Source organism: Drosophila miranda, chromosome 4, assembly GCF_003369915.1.
Source record: "Drosophila miranda strain MSH22 chromosome 4, D.miranda_PacBio2.1, whole genome shotgun sequence".
In the NCBI taxonomy this organism is placed as follows: Eukaryota; Metazoa; Arthropoda; class Insecta; order Diptera; family Drosophilidae; genus Drosophila; species Drosophila miranda.
In genome coordinates this window covers 8,636,551-8,658,873 of record NC_046677.1, presented here as the reverse complement: position 1 = coordinate 8,658,873, position 22,323 = coordinate 8,636,551, and the positions used below count along the sequence as shown (strand labels likewise).

Genomic DNA, 22,323 nt, shown 5'->3' with positions numbered 1-22,323 from the left:
AATCAGCAGCAAGCAACTTTAAGGATTGTAAAAACCCACTCAAATGCCAGAAAACGAGAATTTGAGGTACCATGCGAACAGAAATCAGCACAAGGTCGCTTGTTTTCTTAAACAAATTGTATTTTATTTTTTCCGTTTCCAAATCCCTAAAAGTATGCAACAAAACGCATTATCAATCGCTGCTGATTTCTGTTCTCCTGATACCAGAAAATCGAATAAACAGGGTTTTTGTTGCTTTAATAAAATATAATTGTTGCATATAAATCTAGTTTATCCTGTTTTCTCCATTGTTTGTGGCTCGATCCGGGCCGGCGACAGCTTCCTGTGTTAGTAAAATGTCCCTGATTGGATGATTAGATTTGATCCTTGATTTAATGGTATTCTTTAGGGATCAAGAATATTTTCCCCCACTCGACAATATTGAATTTACTTCGCTATTTGTGGCTCGTTCTTTGTCTTCCTGAGATCAGAGGAACGTCCTTGGATCGACAGAATACAAATCAAGGATCAAGGATTTTTCCGCAGTCAAAGATTTATTTTCCTCCGCCATTTGTAGACCTTCCTATCAAAGTAGGTCCTTTGGCGATCTGGCCCTATAAAGCCGATATATAGCATTCAAAACTTTTTCTTGTGGAAATTATTAAAACACGTGGCATATCTTATTGTGATCGGAAGATTCCTGTCAACCGATTAGAGCCCGCAAAAAGGATATCCCAGGTCTTTATCAAGGATCAGCCTGAAAAGTAAACCGACATATTTATATGAATTCAACCAATTACATATATTTGTTGTTGCCATGTTTTATGGATACTTTATACTATATTTATATGCTTAATATTTTACAAATAATTTCCTATTTCCTAGGCGTGTCGCCGCGTGTGCCACAGAATGCGTTTTTTCGAATCCTTTTTCCTGATCCTTCCTGCCTTAAGAAGTTAAGGGTCACCTCGTGGCACTACTAGTAAAGAAAGTCCGCTGTGGAGGAAAACGAGTTTTAAAATATGTATATTCACATTTATATACCAATTCCCTTACGCATCTCGTTTGATCCGGCGGCCTATTGAGCATAGAGTTGCTGACATTACTGAACGTGGGCGTGACATCGCCCATGGCATTCGTACTACTGGGGCCTCCGATGATCACTGGTCACTGCTACGGCTGACTTTACAGCTCGCGTCAGGGGCCGCCGCAGCTGCCGTATTCCTCTTGACGTAATGATAATTAGCATTGCCTCCATCTCCTGCGCCACCGCCGGGAACATAGAACACGGAACCAGGGATCGCTAGTGCCAAAAACAGTACATCACAGTACAACTAAACACAGCCTTCCATTGGGATGGCATAGATGACATTGTTGCCACCAATGATGCAATCATTGCAAGGCCAATGATGCCATTGCCTCCGCCACTGGCCATTCTGCCCACCCAGTCCATTACGTTCCGAAGCGTGCTAACTGTTGAAAAAGCTTTTTCGCAGCTTTTCAGTCCAGTATTGTATTCTACATGTTATTTTTTTATCACTAAAGTCACCCATACCACAACGGTCATATGTACATACGTAGTACATAGGGGGAAAACGACGATGTGTGTATGCGTGTGTGTGTTCACATTGATAATCCTATAACGTGAGCACCGGCGAACGTCAATGGTAGACAGCTCTCAGTTGTTGTTCAACCGTCGTCACGTCAAATAAGAATTGTCCACTCCACCTGCTGTGCCGTGAGTAGAACGATGCATAAGTAAACGAACCGAGAAACCGAGTCAAGTGCCAACTGCATTCACTGTCTGCGAGAGCATCGATAAGGGAAAACAGTTCAGTTCAGTTAATAATGTATCTTACAAAATGACACATAGTTATGCTTACAGCAGTGTCTAGCTAAAAACACAAAATTCAAGTGCGAAACGGTTCTAGCCCGCAGGTGTTATAATCACTCGAATGAGTCATCCATCTGATAAGACGATAAGCCTACAACTATTTAGGTTTCCTATCTAATGGCTGATTATCAAATTCCAAAACGCTAAGTTTATTTGTGCTTTCAGTCTTCAATACGATTTTTCTGGTCTGAATTTGTTTAATTAAAGAAGACCCTGTTAAAATGAGTCACAAGAGTTGGTTTTTGGTTTTTTAAAAGGGTCAAAGTACGAAAACCCCATTTTTCTCATAGTTCCTGTTTTCTTAGTGTTCACCCGTGCGTACCATTTAATTTGTTTAACAGTTTTGACATCATATTAATATCTGTCACGGAATAGCAGTCTAATTATGCACAAATCGGAGATAAGAAAGAAGATTTTAAACTATTTATAGATTTCAAACACTTTTAGACATAAACCAAAACAAAAGCCAAATGTGTTACATGATGAAGCTGAAAATATAGTCTGTCACAATTTGATCAAATAAATTTCATAAATAAGTTAAAAGACTTACATGTATTTATAAAAGAGTAGATTGTTGGATAACAAACAAAAAGCTAAGATAATAAATAACTTAGATATTGAAAATCGAATCTTTATGAACCAAAACTTTCCACAAAAGTTCTTGAAATACATTTATAATTGAAGAGCAACTCTCATATGGATTTTTTTGCCAATAATAAATAGAAAAGGGGCGGTAGTGAATCCATCTAATAAAATATAAATAATCCAGCACTAGCATGGCATTGATTGAAAATTTGATTTGATTTGTTGTTGACCAGCAGTACTTCGACTGGCTACCCCTTAAAAATGTAGCGTTACCTATTCTAGAGAATGTATACCCTTAAATTTATCAAATTCGAAATATTTACTTCGTTTATGGTATAAAATAAATTTATATTTTTTTTTTTGGCGTGCTCTTATCTTATCGCTTACCAAAATTTTCATTTATCTTGTCTCAAATGGCGGCCTCAGCAACACCAACAACATCCAACAGTACTACTACATACAGCCATACATACAGGGGCTTTGACCACATCTGGCTTCAAACAAAAGCATTTTACCATATCATTTGCCGATAAGACAACGCAAAAATTTGTTTTATACATATATATATGTATGTATATAGTTTGATTAGAAACGAGCCAGTATACCGTGCCGTAGAGGGTGTCTTTGGTTCACCTGCAGCGTATTTCATTCAACTTCTGAAATCAATTCCCGTCGGTTGTGTGTTTAACTTTCTAGCCGCCCAATCAGTTAGTTAAACTCTTCCTTTTCTCTATGAGAACTCGTCTAATTTGAATGATTGTATTTCATTTTTACAGATTCTAAACCGAAAGCGTCACCATGTCGATTCTAACGGGAAGCGCAAATGCGGTCAAGTACACGCTTTTTGGATTTAACTTGATCTTTCTGGTAAGTAAGCGAATTCTTAAAGATTGGATGAGTCACAGCTTACCTCCAGCCATAGGTCGGTTCGACTGGTTGCTGTTGGTGGAGATCAGATAGACAAAGTGATTCTGCCATGTACACATAAAATACGGGGGAATCACGTATAATTTGCATCCATTTATTTGCGTGTTAAACAATGTAAAGACAGAAATACCCATTTGATATAATCAATAGATATGAACGTTTTTAATAATTGAGCAACCTTCTATATTACCCATACCTATCCATAGATGTAGATATTAATAGATACAGATGATATCATATTATATTTTAAATTTTTTCCTCCGAAAACTCTCGACATTTTAAGAAGTTGATGCGTTAAGCCCATCGATAAGAAAAACATGTCCCAGCTATGGAACTCACAAATATCTTATCTCTTAAGATATAGGAAAACTGTCAAAGTAGACTACCAAAGTTAAGATTTCGAATGATTTGTTATTTTTTTGCAGATCACGGGCATTATCCTTATAGCCGTTGGTGCCGGCGTCGGAGCCGTTTACACTGGCTATGAGCTATTCTTGGCCGGCAAGTTCTTCTCGATCCCGACATTCCTCATTGTGATCGGTGCCTTCATCATTCTGATCACGTTCTTCGGCTGCTGGGGTGCCCTCAAGGAGAACTACTGCCTCGTACTCAGCTTCTCGATCATGCTGGCCATCATCTTCATCCTGGAGCTGTCCGCCGGCATCAGTGGCTATGTACTGCGCAATGATGCCAGCTCCTTGATAAAGACATCGCTGACGGAATCGCTGAAGGATTACAATTCCTTCAACCAGAGCCCAACAACTGCCCTGTGGGACGATGTCCAGCACGATTTCGACTGCTGCGGTGTGTCCGACTACAAAGACTGGGCTGTAACCTTCCCGAACGCCTCCCTGCCGATCTCGTGCTGCACGATTCCCGTGGGCGCAGCTGGCACCTTCTCCTGCTTTGGCAACTTTACGAGTGAAGGTTTGCGGCACGACTACGGTTGTCTGGACGGGTTCTCCAATTATATTGCCTCGCATGCGGTCAGCCTGGGAGCAGCTGGCGTTGTCATTGCCGTCCTTCAGGTGAATTGATCAAACATTTAATACATCCCCTCCAGCTAATCCTCATTTCGTTCTTGTTTCTTTTTTCGGATGGCCCTCAGTTCTTCGGTGTGATCTTTGCCTGCTATATTGCACGTGAGATCAAAATCCGGAACGGCATTACGGGCTTCATCTAGAGGGACCGAGCATCAACTCTAAGAGTTGCGGAACAAATGCCTGAGGAGTCGAGCCGATGCCTGGGAATTTATATTTAAGTCAATACTTTGGCATTTTCGATCAGCTACAAATATATGTATATGTTTATTGTATGTGTATACCATATGAATATTGGTTAATAAAATATAGCTCTTACACACATTCGGATGGCTTTAAATGGACTCTCTTTCCTATAATTTCTTTAGCCTATCGGCCTATTTGATATTGAGCGGATTCGAGGAATCTAATCTAATCGAATATGTTATAAAGATATATCTAATCGATTTGAAAATGCAGTCTACAACACCTCTAAATCTTTTAGAGGAGTGCAGGTACATAGGTTTGTACTTATGTATATGTATGCTTTGAATACTATATGCGCACTTTATATAGGCATAAAAGAGACATTATGCGGCTTAATCATTGCAAGTATATATGTAAATATGTTCCAATATCTCTCTATTATATAAACAAGTTTTGGGTCGTCAGCGTGGTCCCGATATTTTACTCATTTGGGCGAAACGGACGAAGCGAGTGAGGGTGGGGTTGGCATTTGCTTATGTTTTTTATGCCAACCCTGCTTAACGAAGCAGTTAATAAGCAGTACTATACGTTTGCATAGTTCCATATCGACCAACACTAAAGAGGTATCTGGGAAGCCGCAACTATTCTGTATTGTCTATTTCAAACCCATCCGTGCCAGCGCACACCTGTGTTTGCCTATGAATAATTTACACCTATTCGGAAGTGCAGTATGATTAAAAAATCGATAAAACATAGAGGTTGACTCATTTAAAAATGAAAATCAGATCGATAATATACTCGATTGGCCTTGGAGCCGTGAACTTGAGAATTAATACTATATACATCGATAATTGAAGAGGGGGCACAAAGCCAGTGGAAACCATCTGGTTAGTAGGGATTTGGAGACCTTCTATTACAGGTTTTTATTCTTTTTATAATATAGCGAAATATGTAGGCGAGTGCTCGAAGCAAAAACAAAAGAACCATTATCTTATCGCTAATGTTTATCTAACTGGAAAACTGTGAACAATTATGGGCCTGATAAGCACTGCTTGGAAAGCTGCCCAACGAGCGTCAGAGCACTCTCATCTAGCGAGAGAGAGAAAGAGAAAGAGAGAGAGACAGAGCAAGGCCACAGACGTTTCACAGAGTGTGGGAGAGCGAGACCGACCCCCAATCGAAATTGGACTCTCGCCGACGACTCCGTCGATTCCGTTTTACCGTTTTGCCCACTTAGGGGCCCCCGCTCAGTTCACGTGCGACTAGCAAAAGTTAAAGTACGTTGCACCGCTCGTGTCGCGGTGACACAAAATCAACAGCCAACACAAAAATACTATATTCCGGGTACAGCCTGTAATTAACATTTGTATTGTAAATTGCAGTTGAGCGAGCGAAAGAGAGTGTGTATACAACAACCGAAGAACCGAACCGACAGACACCTAAGGCTAACAGCTAACAGAATGGCAAATCGCGATTTACAGCTGAATAGTGGCATGCGATGTGCTAAATATATGCTCATCATAGTGAGCTTTATGTTTGCGGTAAGTCCTGCGGATCTTCGCACTTTCCATGAATGAATCGCACCCTCCATGAATCCATGAATCACAAGAGTCGCCATTTTGATTCGATTTCGATAGATTTCGCCTCCTTCCTTCATTATCATTATCATTATCACTCATTGAGTCCGCCTGCTTATCAGCTTTTGGTTTTTCTTTGTGTGGGTGTAATACCTTGTTTTTTTTGTGATTCATTATGTGCCTACGTAAGTCGATAGGAATAAAATGAGAGCAAAGACTAGAGCTCTCGAAATGCCACAAAGAGAGAATTCATAGGTTGAGAAGAAGAGAGAAACGGGTCAAGTACAAAAGCTGAATTCTCCTCTTTTCGGGTTTTCTTGTCTTCTGTTTGTATTTTAAAACAAATATCGCCAAGAAGAGAGCAACAACAAAAACCACTTTAGATAATAATAGCAGACATTTTTGCTTCTGATAAGGCACAGAGTAGAGGTTCCAAAATCAACGAAAACTTTTAAAAATTTTCTTTCCGCTCATAAGTTCTTATACAATTTAAGCGCAGTAAAGCTGATACGACATTTGCTGGAAATTCTTATAGCTTATAGACATTTAATGTAAATTCTACTGACACCTGGTAATGGTAATTAATGGTACGAGAGAGATCTACATAGTCAGAGATAATCCAGAATGCACAAAGGCGTAGCTATGTAAACACAGAGCATGGTGTAAACAAAAACTGGGGCTTAACTGAAGTCATGTGAAGTCCAAATATACATTTATATAAATATATAAATACTTTAAAGGTACAAAGCTCCTTTATCATTTTGTTACCCATTTACGGGGAGAGAAAAAGATCTACACTAAGAATAAGAAATACTCTCTTTTCTCTCTTACCTTGAGCCATTACATTTTCCTTGCTGCCATGCTATTCCCTGCTGGCATATTTCTCGATCTTTTCAACCATTTCTGGTTCATTACATGTTCTATTTCGCATTTATCTGTCGGTATTACTATCTCTGATCTAAATATTTAGTGCTCGTATTTCTTTTGGTAATCATCGACGGCTTTATTTAGGGTCCCGTTTATAAAAGAAATACTCTTAGATCTGCGGGTTTCGTTTTGACTTCTTAATTAATTTTATAGACAGTAATTCTCCAGATCCGATAGGCTCTAGAGTCACGCTACAGCCGTTAAGTTGATGGTTAATGTTGGTTACAGTTGATGGTTAATATATTTAATATTTACCTCTATCTTAAATTTTTTGTCCTGGCATCTTTGAAAAAATACAATTGTTTCCCATTTTTCTTTTCGGCAGTGGAAATCCCTTTGCTGCTGAGTACTGTAGTGCTTGTTTCTTTCGATTGGTTGAGGTCAGCTTGTGACCCGCAGAGACCTTCACATTGTTGAGTATTTTTCGGAGCATACGTGTCCGATTGTTGTTTTTTGTGAGCATAGGAAAGGGGATCTTCTCGACGATGGTCATCTGCTTGCCGTTGAGCTCCAGGGGATGGGGATGCTGGACATCGGCATTTTTGTTGATGCTGTAGTTGACCTCAAAGGCTCGTTCGAACTGGCCCGTGGGTGCCGAGGGATTCTTGGCCAGATCCACCACCACACGTATACAATCCTTCACGGCATGGGGACAAATCCTGGCAGTAACCGCCGTCGAGGGTGTCAGATCCGGCGTTGCGTTGATCTCAATTAAGATGGGATTGTAGTGCTCGTCCAGCATGAAGTCACAGCCATACAGCTCGAAGGCGTTCTTCACCAGTTCGGTCTTATCCAGGCTTGCCATCACCACGGCCACCAGATTCTGCTTGAAGCCATTGTAGATCTTCGACCAGGTTTCGTCCGGGGCACCCACATGACGTAGGTGGGTCTTGAACTGATCCAGCGACCACATGTTGTGCTTCGGCAGATGGGGATCGCGATTCAGCTTGTTCTTGTAGCGCTTCTGCACAGAATTGTTGGTCAGATGAATCGATTCCCGCAGATCGTCCATCGTGAACTCTTGGGAGCTGAAACGCAGATAGCAATCGCGATATACCCAGACGGTTACCTTGGATTCCCCGACTGTCAGCAGCATGTACTGTCGTATGTCGAACTTTGTGCGATACACCAAGAATGGGCGTTCTATAAAGGCAAGAAAAGGTACCATGGAACCATAAATATCACCTATTGAATGACACTCACCTATGTACTTTTGGACTATGTACTTTTTGTTCTGATTGTTTGATGTCCATTGGAGGATATCATTCAGGCTGTTGCGTATAACGATGCCAATTCCTCGCGACTGATAGCCAGGCTTGAGGATCCACAGGTTGCGGCAGCCATCCCAGCGATAATCGGGACATAGGGCCTCGATCTGCTCGAGAAATTGAGTCGCCAGACGAGCGTACTCCGTCATGATATTCTGGGTCACCCGGAACTTGGCCTTCGACTTTAGGACCTCAGCCGACTGCAGCATAAACGTTTGGGTCTCCACGAATTCGGCTGCGGTGGGTGGCTTGAACCGAGCATCGTCGAGGGAGTTGTGCTGCGCCTGTTCGACCATTCGCTTAACCTTGGTCAGGGCAAAGTCCAGGTTGCTGCTCGCGATAGTGCCATTGTCAATGTCTATCAGCTCGTCGGGCTTATGCTCCAGGATGTAGCGAAGCAGGGAGCGTGCCTGTGTCTGCTGGTAGTCCTCTATGAAGGCTTTGCGTTCCTCCTCGTTTTTGCCGCCCAGGCGGTAGAAGCGCGGATAGCTCATGCCGCAGACGCCGTCCTCGCGAAACCAACGCTCCTGCTCGGCGCACCCGACCAGACCCACCTTGGTGGAGAAGTCCAGGGACTGGCTGCGCCTCACCCGGTTGCGGAATGGCCTCGCGTCGGCGAACAGATCGCGCTGAGCCTTACTCTGCCAAATGAAGAAGGCTGGAAATTGGTTGATCATCTTTGAAATGACCACCGTCTCGTAGTCGTTGCCTCTTCGCGCATTCTCCAGCAGGATATCCTCGGACATGGACTGCAGCGCGGCGTACCGCGAAGCCGGCAGCTTCTCCAGCCAGCCCCGACTCACGAGGGCCTGTCGCACTGTATTATAGTTGCCGTACACCGTAAAGATCTTCCGGTTGCGATAGGCATTGATGACCCGCGTCCGGTAAACGTGCCTCAGCTGACGCTTCTGTGCATCGGGTGCCAGAGATATTGTTGTGGTAAGGCCAGAGGTCAATTTGGACTGTGCTCGCGCCAGTAACTTATTGATGCTATTCTGGTTGCTTATCATACTCTTGTGCCGGGTGATGGCTCCTGATCCTATTCCTCCAGCGGCAACGGTGGCCCCGGAGGTGATGTTGTTCATGCTGACGTTAATATTGCTGCTACTCGGCGGATTTGGCACCGAACACTGACTGCATAGCTGCCCCAGCTCAGCGTCCAAGTTGTGGATGATCGATTGGATCTTCGAGACGGGATTGTAGTACCAGTTGCGACGTTTCGTGGCTGACATGCTGATGGTGCTTCTGCGTTGAGTGGGAGACTGGTCTTTGGGAGTCATCTCGGGCAGTGTGGTGATGGCAACGATGGCACGAGGATCGTGGAGCGTGGCTGCTTTGATGCTAGATGGTGTCTAGGATAGTCCTTATCCTGTGTGTCCGTTGTTTGTTCGTTGCCAAAGCAGCTGGTCCGCCGGCTGCAAATTAACAAGGAATTTTGAAGCTGAGCCTAACAATTTTTAACAAACAATTTCACAAACGAAAAATCGTTGACGTAAAAAATATTGGGAGAGCGGACATTTGTTGGTGGTGTTGACATGTGACTGCAGAGGAGAGAAGTCGCGTAGAAGCATTGCCAAACGCATCTATAAGCAAATATATAAACAACAAACAAATTTTTGCAAATTTGTAATTCGGAATCACTTTACAACTCACTACACAACAACTTTTCGCGTTTTCCCGATTTTCACGGACCAAAATTCGGAGCTGAACTGGAATCGCACGCTTGGACTGAGTGTAAAAATGAAAGTGGGAGAGCGGTGAAGATACATACACATGTACATATGTGCACATCTGCTTATGTGTAGGCGGAGTAAGCGAGCACTTATCTGCATACACCAAGTGCGTGTTTCCGCGCTTAAGAATGAAAAATGTCATTTGATGTCAATTTGAGCGGGGGTGAAGCAAGGGGTAGCAAAAACAACAAAAAGGCTGATCGACGAAGAAAAAGTACAGAAAGAAGTGCAAATGAATTGCAACAGGTCAAGTGAGCATCGTAAAGCTGAAAACTCAGTTCGTTTTGAAATATTACAACGCAAAATTATAAGATAACTTGTAGAACATGCAAATATAAAGGGGAACGAAAAAACGACGTACAAAAGTGCAGGTTTACTTTGTTGTCGAACAGCGATTTACACAGTTGACGCTTAAAAGTATGAGGAAGTGGAAATAGTGGAATATGTGAAATTCTATAATTCCAAACAGCTGGCCTCAATGTTATGACATCCGAAATGGTTTGCTTTACTACTATTACATGCCGTCACCTTCCGTACCACACCCCGAACCACATTTCCAGCACTCGCAAAGTTATAAAATTAGATTTAACATGCAATGCATGACGACGCTTTCCCCTCCAGCTGACGGCCATCCTGCTGATTATGGTGGGAACTACGATCCAAACGATCTTCGGCGACTTTAGCATTTTCATCGATGGACACTTTGCATCGCCGCCGGCTCTGCTGATTGCCATAGGATTCATACTGATTGCCGTGGCCACTTTGGGGGCCTACGGAGCTGTTAAGGAGAGTGTGATGGTCATCAACCTGGTGAGTAGGCCGGATTCCACTCACCCACCAAATGATTCATGCTATTAATCCTGTGCTTGTTTTCAGTACGGTGTCTGCCTGTTCCTGGTGTTCATCCTAGAGGTGTCAGCGGCCATTGCTGCCTTCGTGATGCAGTCCCAGGTGAGGGATATGCTGATGCGGACCATGTACCAGTCGATGGCTGACTACGAAACCGATCCCTATGTCGAATCTGGCGTGGACTTTATGCAATCCGGGGTGAGTCCAAGCTCTGGTGAAGATCGATATCAATCACTAATCGCTGAGATCATCCCCAACAGCTGGAATGCTGCGGTGTGAACAAACCCGAGGACTGGAAGGATTACTACAGCCCCAACAAGAACGAGACCCTGGACACTGATGATGTGGTGGTTCCCAATTCCTGCTGCGGCGGTCTGGCCCAGGACATCAACGATGCCAGGCAAGTGAATTGCCTGGACACCTTCGACTACGGCTGCTTCCGCAAGATGAACTTTATCATTTCGCAGAGCGCCATGCTCATTGCCACCGGTGCGACTACAGTGGCCTTTGTCCAACTGCTAGGCGTGCTCTGCGCCTTCATGCTGGCCAAGACGCTGCGACGCAACAAGTCGATCCGCGAGGCTCGGCGCTGGCAGCTCCAGCAGAGTCTGGGCGTCCTCATCTCCGGCGGAAAGATGGGTCCCCCCCAGAACTCGGCGGTCGCCGGCTACCAGCAGTTGGGCAACGGCGAACAGGGCACCCACGAGCCCTACACCTACACACCCCAGAGTCCCAGCGTAAACTAGGAGCCCTCAACGATCGAACCAGTACTATATCTACTAATCTAATCTATTCAATTAATAATCCACGCACCACGTTGTCAATGTAAATCTTTTTCATTTGTTAACCAAAAACCAAAGCCAAACGTAACATCACGTTTAAATAAAGCGCCTGTGCTCTAGGACTGCTTGCGCATATCTTTGACAAAGTTATTAAGGAGACGCAGCTGCTCCTCGATGCTGGCCGTGGCCGTGCCCCCAATCACATCGTACTGCTGCACATTGTTGGCGTAATCGGCTACGCTGGCAATGTCCGATCCGAAGGCGGGACAGATCTGCTGCAGTTCACCCAGCGGCACCTCGGTAATGCCCACACCGCGCTGCTCTGCTAGCGAGACTACGCGACCAATGAAATGATGGGCCTGTCGGAAGGGAATGCCCTTCTTCACCAAATAGTACGCCTGCAATAAAGAGGTCTATAAGCATTAAAACACCATTGCAGACAATTCTACTCACCCAATCCGTTGCCAGCATATCCGGACTGAGGGCCGCCTCCATCGCATCCCGCTGCACTTGCATCGTCTGTATAACACCCTGAGCTACATCGATCACCTGTTTTAACTTATCGAACGACTGGAAGCAGTATTCCTTATCGAACTGCAGGTCCTTATTGTAGGTGGACGGTGTGCCCTTGATGGTCATCATAATGCCAGTCAGATTGGAGCTAATCACTCCGGAGATGCCGCGGATCAGCTCCAAGCTATCCGGATTCCGCTTCTGTGGCATCAGGCTGCTGCCGCTGGAGAGGCTATCGTGGAGGCGAATGAAATCGAACTCCTTTGTGCTGTAGATGATCAGATCTTCTGCAAAACGCGACAGGTGCAGGCTGACCAGGGAACAGCAATAGATGAAGTCCACTTAAAAGATTTAAAGTGAAAGGAACTTTAAAACTGAGGGACAGGGGGGAACAGGTGCTTAAATGGACTAGTAGAAAGCACCATATTTTCATGATTATAATACTGTTGCATGTTCTCTATTCCAATACCGGGTACAACAACTCCTTATCATTATTCCCTGTCTAAATAATCGACCGATTCTTAGACGTCTGTCTGCTGATAAGAAACCGATCCATTTGGAACGATTCAAATTCACTATTGTATCGACGACTTTGAAATGACTTATTCAAACATTTACAAACGTACAATCTGGACTCACCCACAAAATCACGATCTCCGACAGCATGCATACTGTTTGCGGTGACGCCAGAGAAGCCCAAGCGTTCGGCCAGCCACAGACGATCGATACCAAGAGGATTGCCGGCCAGGGCTCCACTGCCCAGGGGCAGGACATTCGCCCGATCACGCAGCTCCACCAGACGGAGGCAGTCCTCACGCAAGGCAAAGGCATGCGAAAGTAGCCAGTGGGAGAATTGAACCGGCTGGGCCCGCTGCATATGCGTATAGCCGGGCATTAGGACCCCGAGATGAACTTCGGCCTGCTGAACGGCAGACTCTATAACGCGACTCAGGCGACCGAGGGTCTCTCGAATGCCCCTGCGCAGCCAGAGCTTCATGTCGGTGACCACCTGGTCGTTGCGGCTCCGGCCGGTATGCAGTCGCTGACCCAGCTCCCCGGTAATCTCTACCAGCAGCCGCTCGTTGACAGTGTGCACATCCTCGTCGGTGGGCAGGAACTTGATGGTGCGCTCGATCCAATCGTACCGAATCAGCTCCAAGCTTTTCACCAGCTTGTCCGCCTCAGCGGTGTTTAAGTACCCTGCACGCTGAAGAGCCTCTGCATAGGCTTTGCTGGCATCTAAATCGTCCGCATAGAGACGGGAGTCGTAAGGCAGACTGATATTCAGAGCCTGTAAAGCCTCACTGGGCTTCTCGCTGAAGCGTCCGCCCCACAATTGGTATGAGTTCTTGGATGTTGCCATGGTTCCTGATCCGCCTGGCGTCAATGATGGAATACTACTGAACCCAGTCCAGCAATAGAACAGCTCACAAATACAATATTTTTCAGCCGCTTATCTTTAAAATTAGTACATGTAGTTTTATGTGTTGTTTTTTAAATTGTAAATGATTAGAAAAAGTCAAAGCACTGCATTTCTCTCACAGTCTACAGTGGTTTCAGTCAGTATTTTCTATAAACAATTGAGTTGTATTATAACGTATTAGGTTTATACATATAATGTAAATTGATTAGGCATGACTTTGGGGACGATCTACAACCACTGTGCCTCTGCTCTCTTTCCATTTGACTTTTTGGCTCCCTGCTATTGTTTTTTTATATTTATAATTGACTTGGGCTATAGGCAAACAAACCAACGGCGAGATATAGACTCTTATCAGAGTTTAGATTAAAATCACCGGAAAGTGTTTGTAGTCTCTGACGTGTGTGTTGGCGCATGATCCCGAAGACAGTTGGCTTCGGGCTATGACGAGAGATCCTCCAGAAATAGCTTGTTTAGTTCACAGCAAAGACGATGCAGCGGCAGACCCATCACGCAGTAAAAGTCGCCATCGATGCGGTGTATTAGTGCACCACCAGGTCCCTGAACGCCATAAGCACCAGCTTTGTCACTATATCAATGGAGATTGTAGTTATTTCACGACTTTATATAGTATATTTGTGGCTTACAGTGGATCCCCAGAATCCACATAGTTCTGGATCTGCTCTGGCAACAACTGACCGAAATGTACGTCTGCCGTGTCCGTAAATTTGCGCACTCCTTGGGCATGTTTGAGCACAACGCCGCTGAACACTCGATTGCAAGTTCCAGACAGGCTGCAAAGAAAGCACACATCAATTTGAGAATTAAGAAACGTCTTTACCGGCAGGGTACCTACTTGGTTAGCATGCGCACGGCATCCTCGGGATCCTTTGGCTTTCCGTATATCTCTTTTCCCAGCGTCACCATTGTGTCGGCTGCTATAACAATGAGATTTTTATTGTCGCCCTCGGCACTCAGACGCGTGAAGACCTCCTCCGCTTTGCCTAGGGCTGTAGCTTCTATATAGTCGGAGAATTCGTTGTAGTCGGCCAGATTCAGGTTCTCCTCAAATGTGGATGGACAGAGCTCTGCATTGAGACCCTAGAACAGTACTTTGATGGCTAAAATTTGCATTTAAATGGCTTTTCTGACTATACTCACCAGCATTTTAACCAATTCTTGGCGACGTGGCGAGCCACTTGCCAGGACAACACGATAGTTGCTTAATAAATGCTTAATTGGCGCCAACATGATAAATTAAATTAAATAAATAAGTCAAAGCACACTTTAGAACGGAAATCAGCTGTTGCACCAGTTTCAACATAATACGAACGATAGCTCGCTCACATACGTTTTATTTGTTTGAACTTTTTCAGGCGAAATTCAATAAAAGCAAGTATTTAAAATAAAACAGTCAAGTAGAAAATTGATTTATTAATCGCATTAGATTATGTGGGCAGTACTGAGAGATCTATCTAGCTAGTAAAATTCGATGGAAATCAAAATCGAACCAAATCAAATCACACTTTAAAACGGGAATCAGCTGTTGCACTAGTTTCCACATTGAGAAATCTGGTATTTGTAGTATTTTTTGCAGATACACACTAAGCTGCAGCAAACAGGGCACACTGGCCGCAGCAGCTGGCTCACCCGCCAACCGCCACCCACAAGAAAAATTAAAATAACCCAAAAACAAGACTTTGTTGTGCAATTGCTGCTGAAACAATTAAACAAAGCATGCAAGTTTGTCGTTGCTCGGCGGGCATCGCTTGTCGGTTTTAATGTTGGGAGTGCGGCCAGCATTTGTCAGAACCACAGGCGTGAGAAACGGTCGATCGGAAGTAACGGCCCGGACGTGCGGCTAAGTGAATAAAATTACGAGTAATATATATTAAAGGAATCAAAAGTGCAGAGAAACAGCGGCAGAATGCACCCAGAGCTGTTGCATAAATTTCGTTAGTGATTCTAACTATTTGTTGGTGCTTGTTCATTCGTGTGGGTGTCGATGTCGGTGTATGTGCCTGTATATTAGTTTAGTGTTATTTATATTCCTAATTACAAACGTCGCCGTTCTCGCGCTGTGTTGTCGCATTAAAAACTTTAGTCTGTTGTTGGCAGGCGCCGCTCTTAGTCGCTTACATCAAAAAAACGGGCAAGAGGCAGAGAGAAAGGCGAGAAACGTGCCGCTGCTTACGTGCCACAAGACACAGCACACCTTGAAGTGTTGTCTGTCGGAAACGCGCTTCGCTTCCTATATATTTTCCCCTCAAAACGGAACGAAACTTCTTTCCGAGTAGTGTCAAGGTAACCAGAACAGTTCATCCTCTACATATACATACACATGCATGCATATAGTACATGAACAGTAAAAATAGTACCATAATATATACACATGGGGTCATTATAATAGGTACACTACTAGCATAGAGAACTGCATGAAAGCAATAGCGAGTGGACAGTTCTTAAATAGCATTATACATTCTTGCAACAACTGTTTCTGGGCAACGAAAATTCTTTCCCCAGAAAATCCTCTCGAATAGAGAGTGTAAAAATGGTAGTATACACACCTGGCGGCAACATAATAAGTACCTTCCCATAGGGGATTAAACGTACTGAATGGTCACTGAAACGAACCTTTGCCTTCTCGGAAATGCGGAGTGTTCCGAGGGATTTTAGGGAGGATATCGACATTTTCCCATGAACCAAGCAAATCGCTCATAAATAGGTGTTTATTTTCATTCTACAATCACTTTTCAGCAAACCGCAGACGGAGCTAGTGGTGTGTACCTATTATTTTGATCACAAGTGTAGAGACCTTTTTCATACATACATTTTATGTTTATACGGCTGTCTGGGAAGTGGGGCGGCAGCTGATAAAGCTGTATTTATTGTTTGTTTTTGTCATTAATTGCACTTTGAACGGTTCATAAAAATAAAATTCGGAAATTCGCGAATGTGTGTGGGGTTTATTCTTCGATTTAAAGTCGCTTACTAATAGGGATCCCATTTCATTAGTATTTTCAGACGAATCGTGTAGTTCCGCCAGTTTTAAAATTTTCTGCCCTACCACAGTTATACATCCACTATTTGAGGATAATTATAAGTATGGCGGTCTGTGTGCTTTATATATATACATATGTATATGTATATCTGGTTCCGATACTCAATACTGAAGGTCCTTGCAAAGAGAAAAAATAAAAGTGAACAAATGCAAATGAAAACAAAAACAAACAAACGAAAACCAAAAACGCGCTTTGCTTGCTACAAAACTGTTATCACAGTACTCACAAAACTGTATGAGTTCATGCTACAATGCTAATGGATTTCTTTTCTCTCTCTCTCTCACCCTCAGGCTTAACAAACGAAATACACACATCACGTGTCTGACGCTCGGCCCCCAGTTTTGTAGCCAACGATCACGCGCGAGCAACTCTCTCCGAAACAAGCAGTCTCTGGCGCTCTTTCTCTCTGAAGCAAGCAGTGCGCTCTTTCTCTCCGAAGCAAGCATGTTCTCACTGCAGCAAATAATCAAAGCAGCGACCGCCAATAGCGGCAACTGCGGCGTGGGTGGTGGCAGCGATCTCTACAGGCTGCTCAGGCATCTCAGTAGCCTGACGTCAGCAGCAGCAACTACATCAACCACAACCACAACTACAAATACAGCAATACCAAAGAAATCTAGTCAAGCGACAGCGGTGTCGAGCGACGAAAACTTCAGCCACAACGCCATTCGCTCGTCCCATTCGAACCCCAACGGTTGTTGTTACGGAGAGTCAGATTCGGAGTCGGCGCACAGCGTGAACGGAAACTTGTCAACGCAATTCGCCCGAAAGCTGCTGCAGCAACGCAGACAGGACATCCAGCGCCTCATACACACCCAGCCACCCAGTGGACACGGAACCAAATCCTCCCAGCAACAGAATCAGCAACAGACGACCACAAAGTTCGCCATGTCCTCGCTAGCAGCGGAGCCCCTGCCCCAGGCCCACAAACCGGATGAAATCACAGCAGCCGCCAGCCCCAGTAGTGATGTGGCAGCGTCCGGCACCACTCCCAGCAATGGCCTGGGCGCCTCGTGCCAGGAGGCTGCCTCCAGCACGGGCAAGAAGCCCTGCTTCAGCACTGGTCTCGCCGAGATTCTGCAGTTCATGGAGCTCATCGGAAATCTAAAGGTATATATGCTAAAACGAAACCCGTTTCATGTTCTCTTCTGTGCTGTGCTGTGCTGTACTGTGTACTGTCGCGTCATATGTTCGCATCGATTTTTCCCGCCGCCACCGTGCGCTCGGGGAGCGCTTGCACCCGGTGCTGCTTTGATTTCCGATTTCCGTTTCAGTCAGCAATTTGTACGCTATACTCGATCGAAGCCCCCCGACTTCGCGTGACAATCAGATTAGTGTTGTTTTTTAAATGACGGACTCGTCTCTTCGCTTAAAGTCTTGAATGGTGGCCGTGGAACACGTGCCTTATATGAAGACGATTATACTCGTATTTTGCGTTTTCATTTGGTCCAGAGTATGTGTGGCAACAACCTTGAGGGGTATATAATGAGGCTTTGGTTAACACAATTGTGCCTCGAGGTTATAGTAGAGAGCTTTGGAGATACAATCTGAGTATATAGTGTCGTATAACAAATCCTATTGGATTGGCAGTGTTTGATTAACACATTGTATTCTATTTGATTAAGATAGGAAACATTAGATTGAGTCATATGAGGGGATAAAGATTGCTGAGGATTAGGATCGTATAGATATAGCCATATTCTATCAATTCTATCAAAATATTTACTGAAAATCCCCCAATTTATTTTGCGAACAGATAGCCAACAAGAAAGTAAACAAAAACGAAAGAAAATCAAATGCGAAAGTATATTTATTTATTTTTTGTATAATTCATTCTATTCTTTCGACGCTCTTTTCATTCTTTTGTTGCTTCTTTTTGTGAAAATATTGTATAATCTTTGAGACAACCTCGCTCTTGTGTCCCTCTCCACTTGAATTTGTCTAGTCGGTTGCCAAAAAAAAAAAACATACATATTTATACAATAAATCGTGTGTATTATACTTGAACAATGCTCTCTGTACGAGTATACTTAAGACACATTGTCGTTTCTGCTTAAAATTAGCTTAGTAATTCTGTAAGTCTACCGATAAACTATAAACAAAGACCTAGCCAGAGACAAAGAACAGCTGTTTTAAATCAACAAAAGCCCAAGCAAACAGCGCAAAAGTCAAGAGAGCTGCACACGTTCCACAGACCCTCTATCACGAACTCTGCTAGAGATAGCTTAACGTTTATCTAATCAGAGCTCATTCGAAACTTTCAACGAAATGAAGAAGAGAACACGGGACTCATTTCCTTATCGAAAAAAAGGCCACCAAAAACCAAAGCGATTGCAGTTTGATCAGACTGCCCCGCCGTCCACCGATGGAAATGCCACTCAATCGAATTGATTTCTGAACCCGAGAAGCTTCGAAAAAAAAACCAAATCAACAAAAAACTTTGGCGCTCACGTGAGCCTCCATTAAATTCGTATTTACTCGGTTTTAGCTGAAATATCTAGAAATAATCTTAAATTTCAGTGAGAATAATTCTCAATCGTCAGCATTGACGTATGTAGGACAACAGAATTCGACAAAGCCACAACGAAATATTCCCATTGGTAATTTTCTAAATTTTTCTTTATAGGTAAATGTAGCGTAGTATATAGAGCGCGACATAGAAGCTATACAAAAAAAAAAGAAAGGCAAATCAACGCGTGACTTTGATCTTGGCCTTCAAAATATAGACGCTATCTGGGAGAATTTTTGTGGTGTGCACCTCTACATAGAGGGTTGAAGGAGAGAGAAAGAGAGAGGGATCGTCGCTATTCTGTTTTCATAACAAAATTGAAATGAATAATGAATGCTATCTGTGAACGCAGTCTGAAATGAAGCCATTAGCTGAAATGAGAACTTTGGTCAGTTTAGGAAATATGAGAGAAACTGAAAGACTATTTTTTGGAGAACGATTGGAGCTAAAGGAAATGTAGTAGGTATTAGACCAGTACACAGAAATCCCCTGCAAAATTACAGAAAATTATGGATCACAGTCAAACTGTCACCAACCTATTGACACTCACAAAGAAATGCTTCACATTCTACTATCATTTGACATTTGATTTCTATCTCGTTCATATCGAAGACTACTTTCATTAATTGATACTCGAGAGATAAAGTAAATATTAATTCGATGTTCGATCCAACAACACAATTAATCAACTGAACCCAATATACGCCCTCAAATCGTTGTTATTAGTATCTATCATTGAGATATGATATGGAACTGCTATATCCATTTACTTTGTGCATCATTATGCATGTTGTTTCAACCTCAGAGCTCGTTCTGACTAGCGTTGGCCGATTTGGTTGATAAGCCAAACAATTGCACTTCATTACGTGACTACAACTCGGAGGTGGTCAGAGATAATCAACGTAGCCCGATAAGTCACAGACTATTGACAATATAGTCTGGTCATATAAGACATTAGGTTAAACAGGAAACTCAATGGCAAGAGGCAGGCATCAGCTTCAGCAATGGGCATGCAACAACGTCTCTGGGACCTTGTTTGCCCTACCGCCTGCCGCATACCGCAGCGACGGTTGCTATAAATAAAACTTTTATTGATCAAATAGCAACAGTCTAGAAAGCGTGTAAGCGCCCTCGATGGCAGGTTTAAGTTGAAGGCCTGAAGGCGGTGGCGGTGACGGCGGCAGTGGCAGGGGCCTCAGCGTCAGCAAGGCATCAACCTTGTTGTGTGCAACGATGTCACCAACGTCGCTCGGCATCGAATGTTTTTAATTAGGCGGAGTGCTCACTGGTGTGGCGGCAGGGAATCAATGGAAAGATGCCACAGTTCCAGCGACATTTCATATATTACATTTCCAATAACCCTGCCTGCCTCTCTATCCAACAGCACACCAAACGCACTGGATGGGTGCTGCGTGATGTCAACGACTGTGAATCGATATCGGGTCACATGTATCGGATGAGCATGCTCACATTTCTGCTGGATGGCAGCGAGGGACTCAACCAGATACGGTGCATGGAACTGGCTCTGGTGCACGACCTGGCGGAGAGTCTAGTGGGGGATATAACCCCATTCTGTGGTGTGTCCAAGGAGGAAAAGCGGGCCATGGAGTTCAAGGCTATGGAGGATATATGCAAACTGATCGAACCCCGCGGCAAGCGCATAATGGAGCTCTTCGAGGTGAGACATCTATCAGACAATTCTTTAATTTCGAAGTATACCAATTTTCTTATCTATCTTTAGGAGTACGAACATGCAGAGAGCGCTGAGAGCAGGTTCGTCAAGGATCTGGATCGCCTGGACATGGTGATGCAGGCGTTCGAGTACGAGAAACGCGACAATTGTCTGCTGAAGCATCAGGAGTTCTTCGACTCGACGGAGGGAAAGTTCAATCATCCGTTTGTTAAGAAGCTGGTGAACGAGATCTACGAGCAGAGGAATGTACTGGCCAAGGCAAAGGGCGCCACACCGCCGCCGGCCATTGAAGTGCCCAAAATGGAGTTGCCGCCTCCCAAACTGGCCAACGGGCACGACAGCTCAAGTTGAGCATAGCATTACTTCTAAACAAAACAGTCTTAGGCTAGCGCATTAACACATCCTCACATAAAACACAACACGCTCTTAGTTTGTAAGTAAAAAAAAACCCCCAAAACTAACAAACTATTTAGCCTACCTCGACCTCGACACGCTCTAACAATTATCACACGTAATTTATTGCCACAAAGCCCCCCAAAAAAATAGCAGAAAGGAAGGATGGAAAGGGACTAACTAGACGACCATCGTTCATTTTAGACAGACACTTGTTAACCTTTAATGAATTCTCCTATAGTTAAATTTTCTTTATGTTAAGCGTAAAGTTTGCAATTCGAGTCTTAGCTAAATATTCAATTGATCTTTGATTAAGGAACCAAACCAATTGTACATAACTAAAGCGAACTGTAGTTAATTTTAAATGTGTGATGACGAGATGATAAACCTATATAGAGGACCTAGAACAATTTTATTTAGCCCGCAAATCAAACATTAATCAATACGCTTACGATTATGGGTATGCACCCAAAAAGAGCAGCATCAAAAGAGTTGATTTTATGCCAAAGTCCCATTTGCAACACATTCGTGACAGCAGATTTCTGCATTGAACAATACAATATTCATTTGACAAATTTTATTACATCTACTATATTTGTATTCTATAGTATAGGAATTTTCTATCTATATTCATCTAAAACGCAAAAATTTAAAGCCCTTTGAATCTTTTTTCCACTTCGAATCGGAATTCATTTGGTATCATTCGTGTTGAATGGTTCGTTCACTTATGGGAAATTTTTGCAACGAATCAATGTCTTTCGCATCATTCTACGAATGTGCCGCAGGGGAACTGCGGGGTATTAATTTAATTCTTTAATTGTCCAATGTCTCACACCTGCATTACTTTATCCCGGAATCGGTCTATGTACTAGTTCTATGTAACCGAAATTATATTTAATAATTAATATGAACTTGTGAATTAGGATATATATAAATGATGCAGCCACGCCCCAAAAGTGGCTAAAAGACAAAACGCCAAGTGTTTG

The 22,323-nt window shown here is 43.6% G+C and overlaps 6 protein-coding genes across 10 annotated transcripts; 3 read left to right on the top strand and 3 right to left on the bottom strand.

Moving 5' to 3' along the window:
* The first annotated feature begins 1,630 nt into the window (after positions 1 to 1,630).
* Positions 1,631 to 4,749, top strand: LOC108162344 (CD63 antigen). 2 transcript variants are annotated; one of them, XM_017297041.1, is made up of 4 exons: positions 1,631 to 1,717; positions 3,235 to 3,325; positions 3,811 to 4,413; positions 4,494 to 4,749. In XM_017297041.1, the coding sequence occupies exons 2-4, from the start codon at positions 3,257 to 3,259 to the stop codon at positions 4,566 to 4,568; spliced, it is 747 nt and encodes a 248-aa protein (XP_017152530.1). In that variant the 5' UTR covers positions 1,631 to 1,717; positions 3,235 to 3,256; the 3' UTR covers positions 4,569 to 4,749. The 2 variants fall into 2 exon arrangements, with proteins under 2 accessions (XP_017152530.1, XP_017152532.1); XM_017297043.2 differs by lacking the exon at positions 1,631 to 1,717 and adding an exon at positions 3,065 to 3,165.
* Positions 3,459 to 9,975, bottom strand: LOC108162338 (tubulin glycylase 3B-like). The gene is made up of 4 exons (XM_017297030.2): positions 8,319 to 9,975; positions 7,371 to 8,258; positions 7,020 to 7,306; positions 3,459 to 4,628 (listed from the first exon to the last, which is right to left on the bottom strand). The coding sequence occupies exons 1-2, from the start codon at positions 9,661 to 9,663 to the stop codon at positions 7,378 to 7,380; spliced, it is 2,226 nt and encodes a 741-aa protein (XP_017152519.1). The 5' UTR covers positions 9,664 to 9,975; the 3' UTR covers positions 3,459 to 4,628; positions 7,020 to 7,306; positions 7,371 to 7,377.
* Positions 5,784 to 11,869, top strand: LOC108162342 (tetraspanin-6). 2 transcript variants are annotated; one of them, XM_017297038.2, is made up of 5 exons: positions 5,784 to 5,888; positions 5,994 to 6,152; positions 10,738 to 10,926; positions 10,993 to 11,163; positions 11,226 to 11,711. In XM_017297038.2, exons 2-5 carry the CDS (start codon positions 6,072 to 6,074, stop codon positions 11,709 to 11,711), a joined length of 927 nt encoding a protein of 308 aa, XP_017152527.1. In that variant the 5' UTR covers positions 5,784 to 5,888; positions 5,994 to 6,071. The 2 variants fall into 2 exon arrangements, with proteins under 2 accessions (XP_017152527.1, XP_017152528.1); XM_017297039.2 differs by lacking the exon at positions 5,784 to 5,888 and having other exon boundaries at positions 6,072 to 6,152; positions 11,226 to 11,869.
* Positions 11,786 to 13,676, bottom strand: LOC108162339 (argininosuccinate lyase). 2 transcript variants are annotated; one of them, XM_033392529.1, is made up of 3 exons: positions 12,900 to 13,676; positions 12,201 to 12,601; positions 11,786 to 12,160 (listed from the first exon to the last, which is right to left on the bottom strand). In XM_033392529.1, exons 1-3 carry the CDS (start codon positions 13,621 to 13,623, stop codon positions 11,864 to 11,866), a joined length of 1,422 nt encoding a protein of 473 aa, XP_033248420.1. In that variant the 5' UTR covers positions 13,624 to 13,676; the 3' UTR covers positions 11,786 to 11,863. The 2 variants fall into 2 exon arrangements, with proteins under 2 accessions (XP_033248420.1, XP_017152521.1); XM_017297032.2 differs by having other exon boundaries at positions 11,786 to 12,145; positions 12,900 to 13,675.
* A 116-nt stretch (positions 13,677 to 13,792) lies between these two features.
* LOC108162345 (dTTP/UTP pyrophosphatase) lies at positions 13,793 to 15,066 on the bottom strand. The gene is made up of 4 exons (XM_017297044.2): positions 14,842 to 15,066; positions 14,537 to 14,781; positions 14,328 to 14,474; positions 13,793 to 14,269 (listed from the first exon to the last, which is right to left on the bottom strand). Exons 1-4 carry the CDS (start codon positions 14,929 to 14,931, stop codon positions 14,122 to 14,124), a joined length of 630 nt encoding a protein of 209 aa, XP_017152533.1. The 5' UTR covers positions 14,932 to 15,066; the 3' UTR covers positions 13,793 to 14,121.
* Positions 15,067 to 15,327: 261 nt separating this feature from the next.
* Positions 15,328 to 22,310, top strand: LOC108162341. Of its 2 annotated transcripts, none has more exons than XM_017297036.2 (4): positions 15,328 to 15,984; positions 17,033 to 17,852; positions 20,636 to 20,929; positions 20,993 to 22,310. In XM_017297036.2, the coding sequence occupies exons 2-4, from the start codon at positions 17,187 to 17,189 to the stop codon at positions 21,293 to 21,295; spliced, it is 1,263 nt and encodes a 420-aa protein (XP_017152525.1). In that variant the 5' UTR covers positions 15,328 to 15,984; positions 17,033 to 17,186; the 3' UTR covers positions 21,296 to 22,310. The 2 variants fall into 2 exon arrangements, with proteins under 2 accessions (XP_017152525.1, XP_017152526.1); XM_017297037.2 differs by lacking the exon at positions 15,328 to 15,984 and adding an exon at positions 16,440 to 16,459.
* The last annotated feature ends 13 nt before the right edge of the window (positions 22,311 to 22,323 follow it).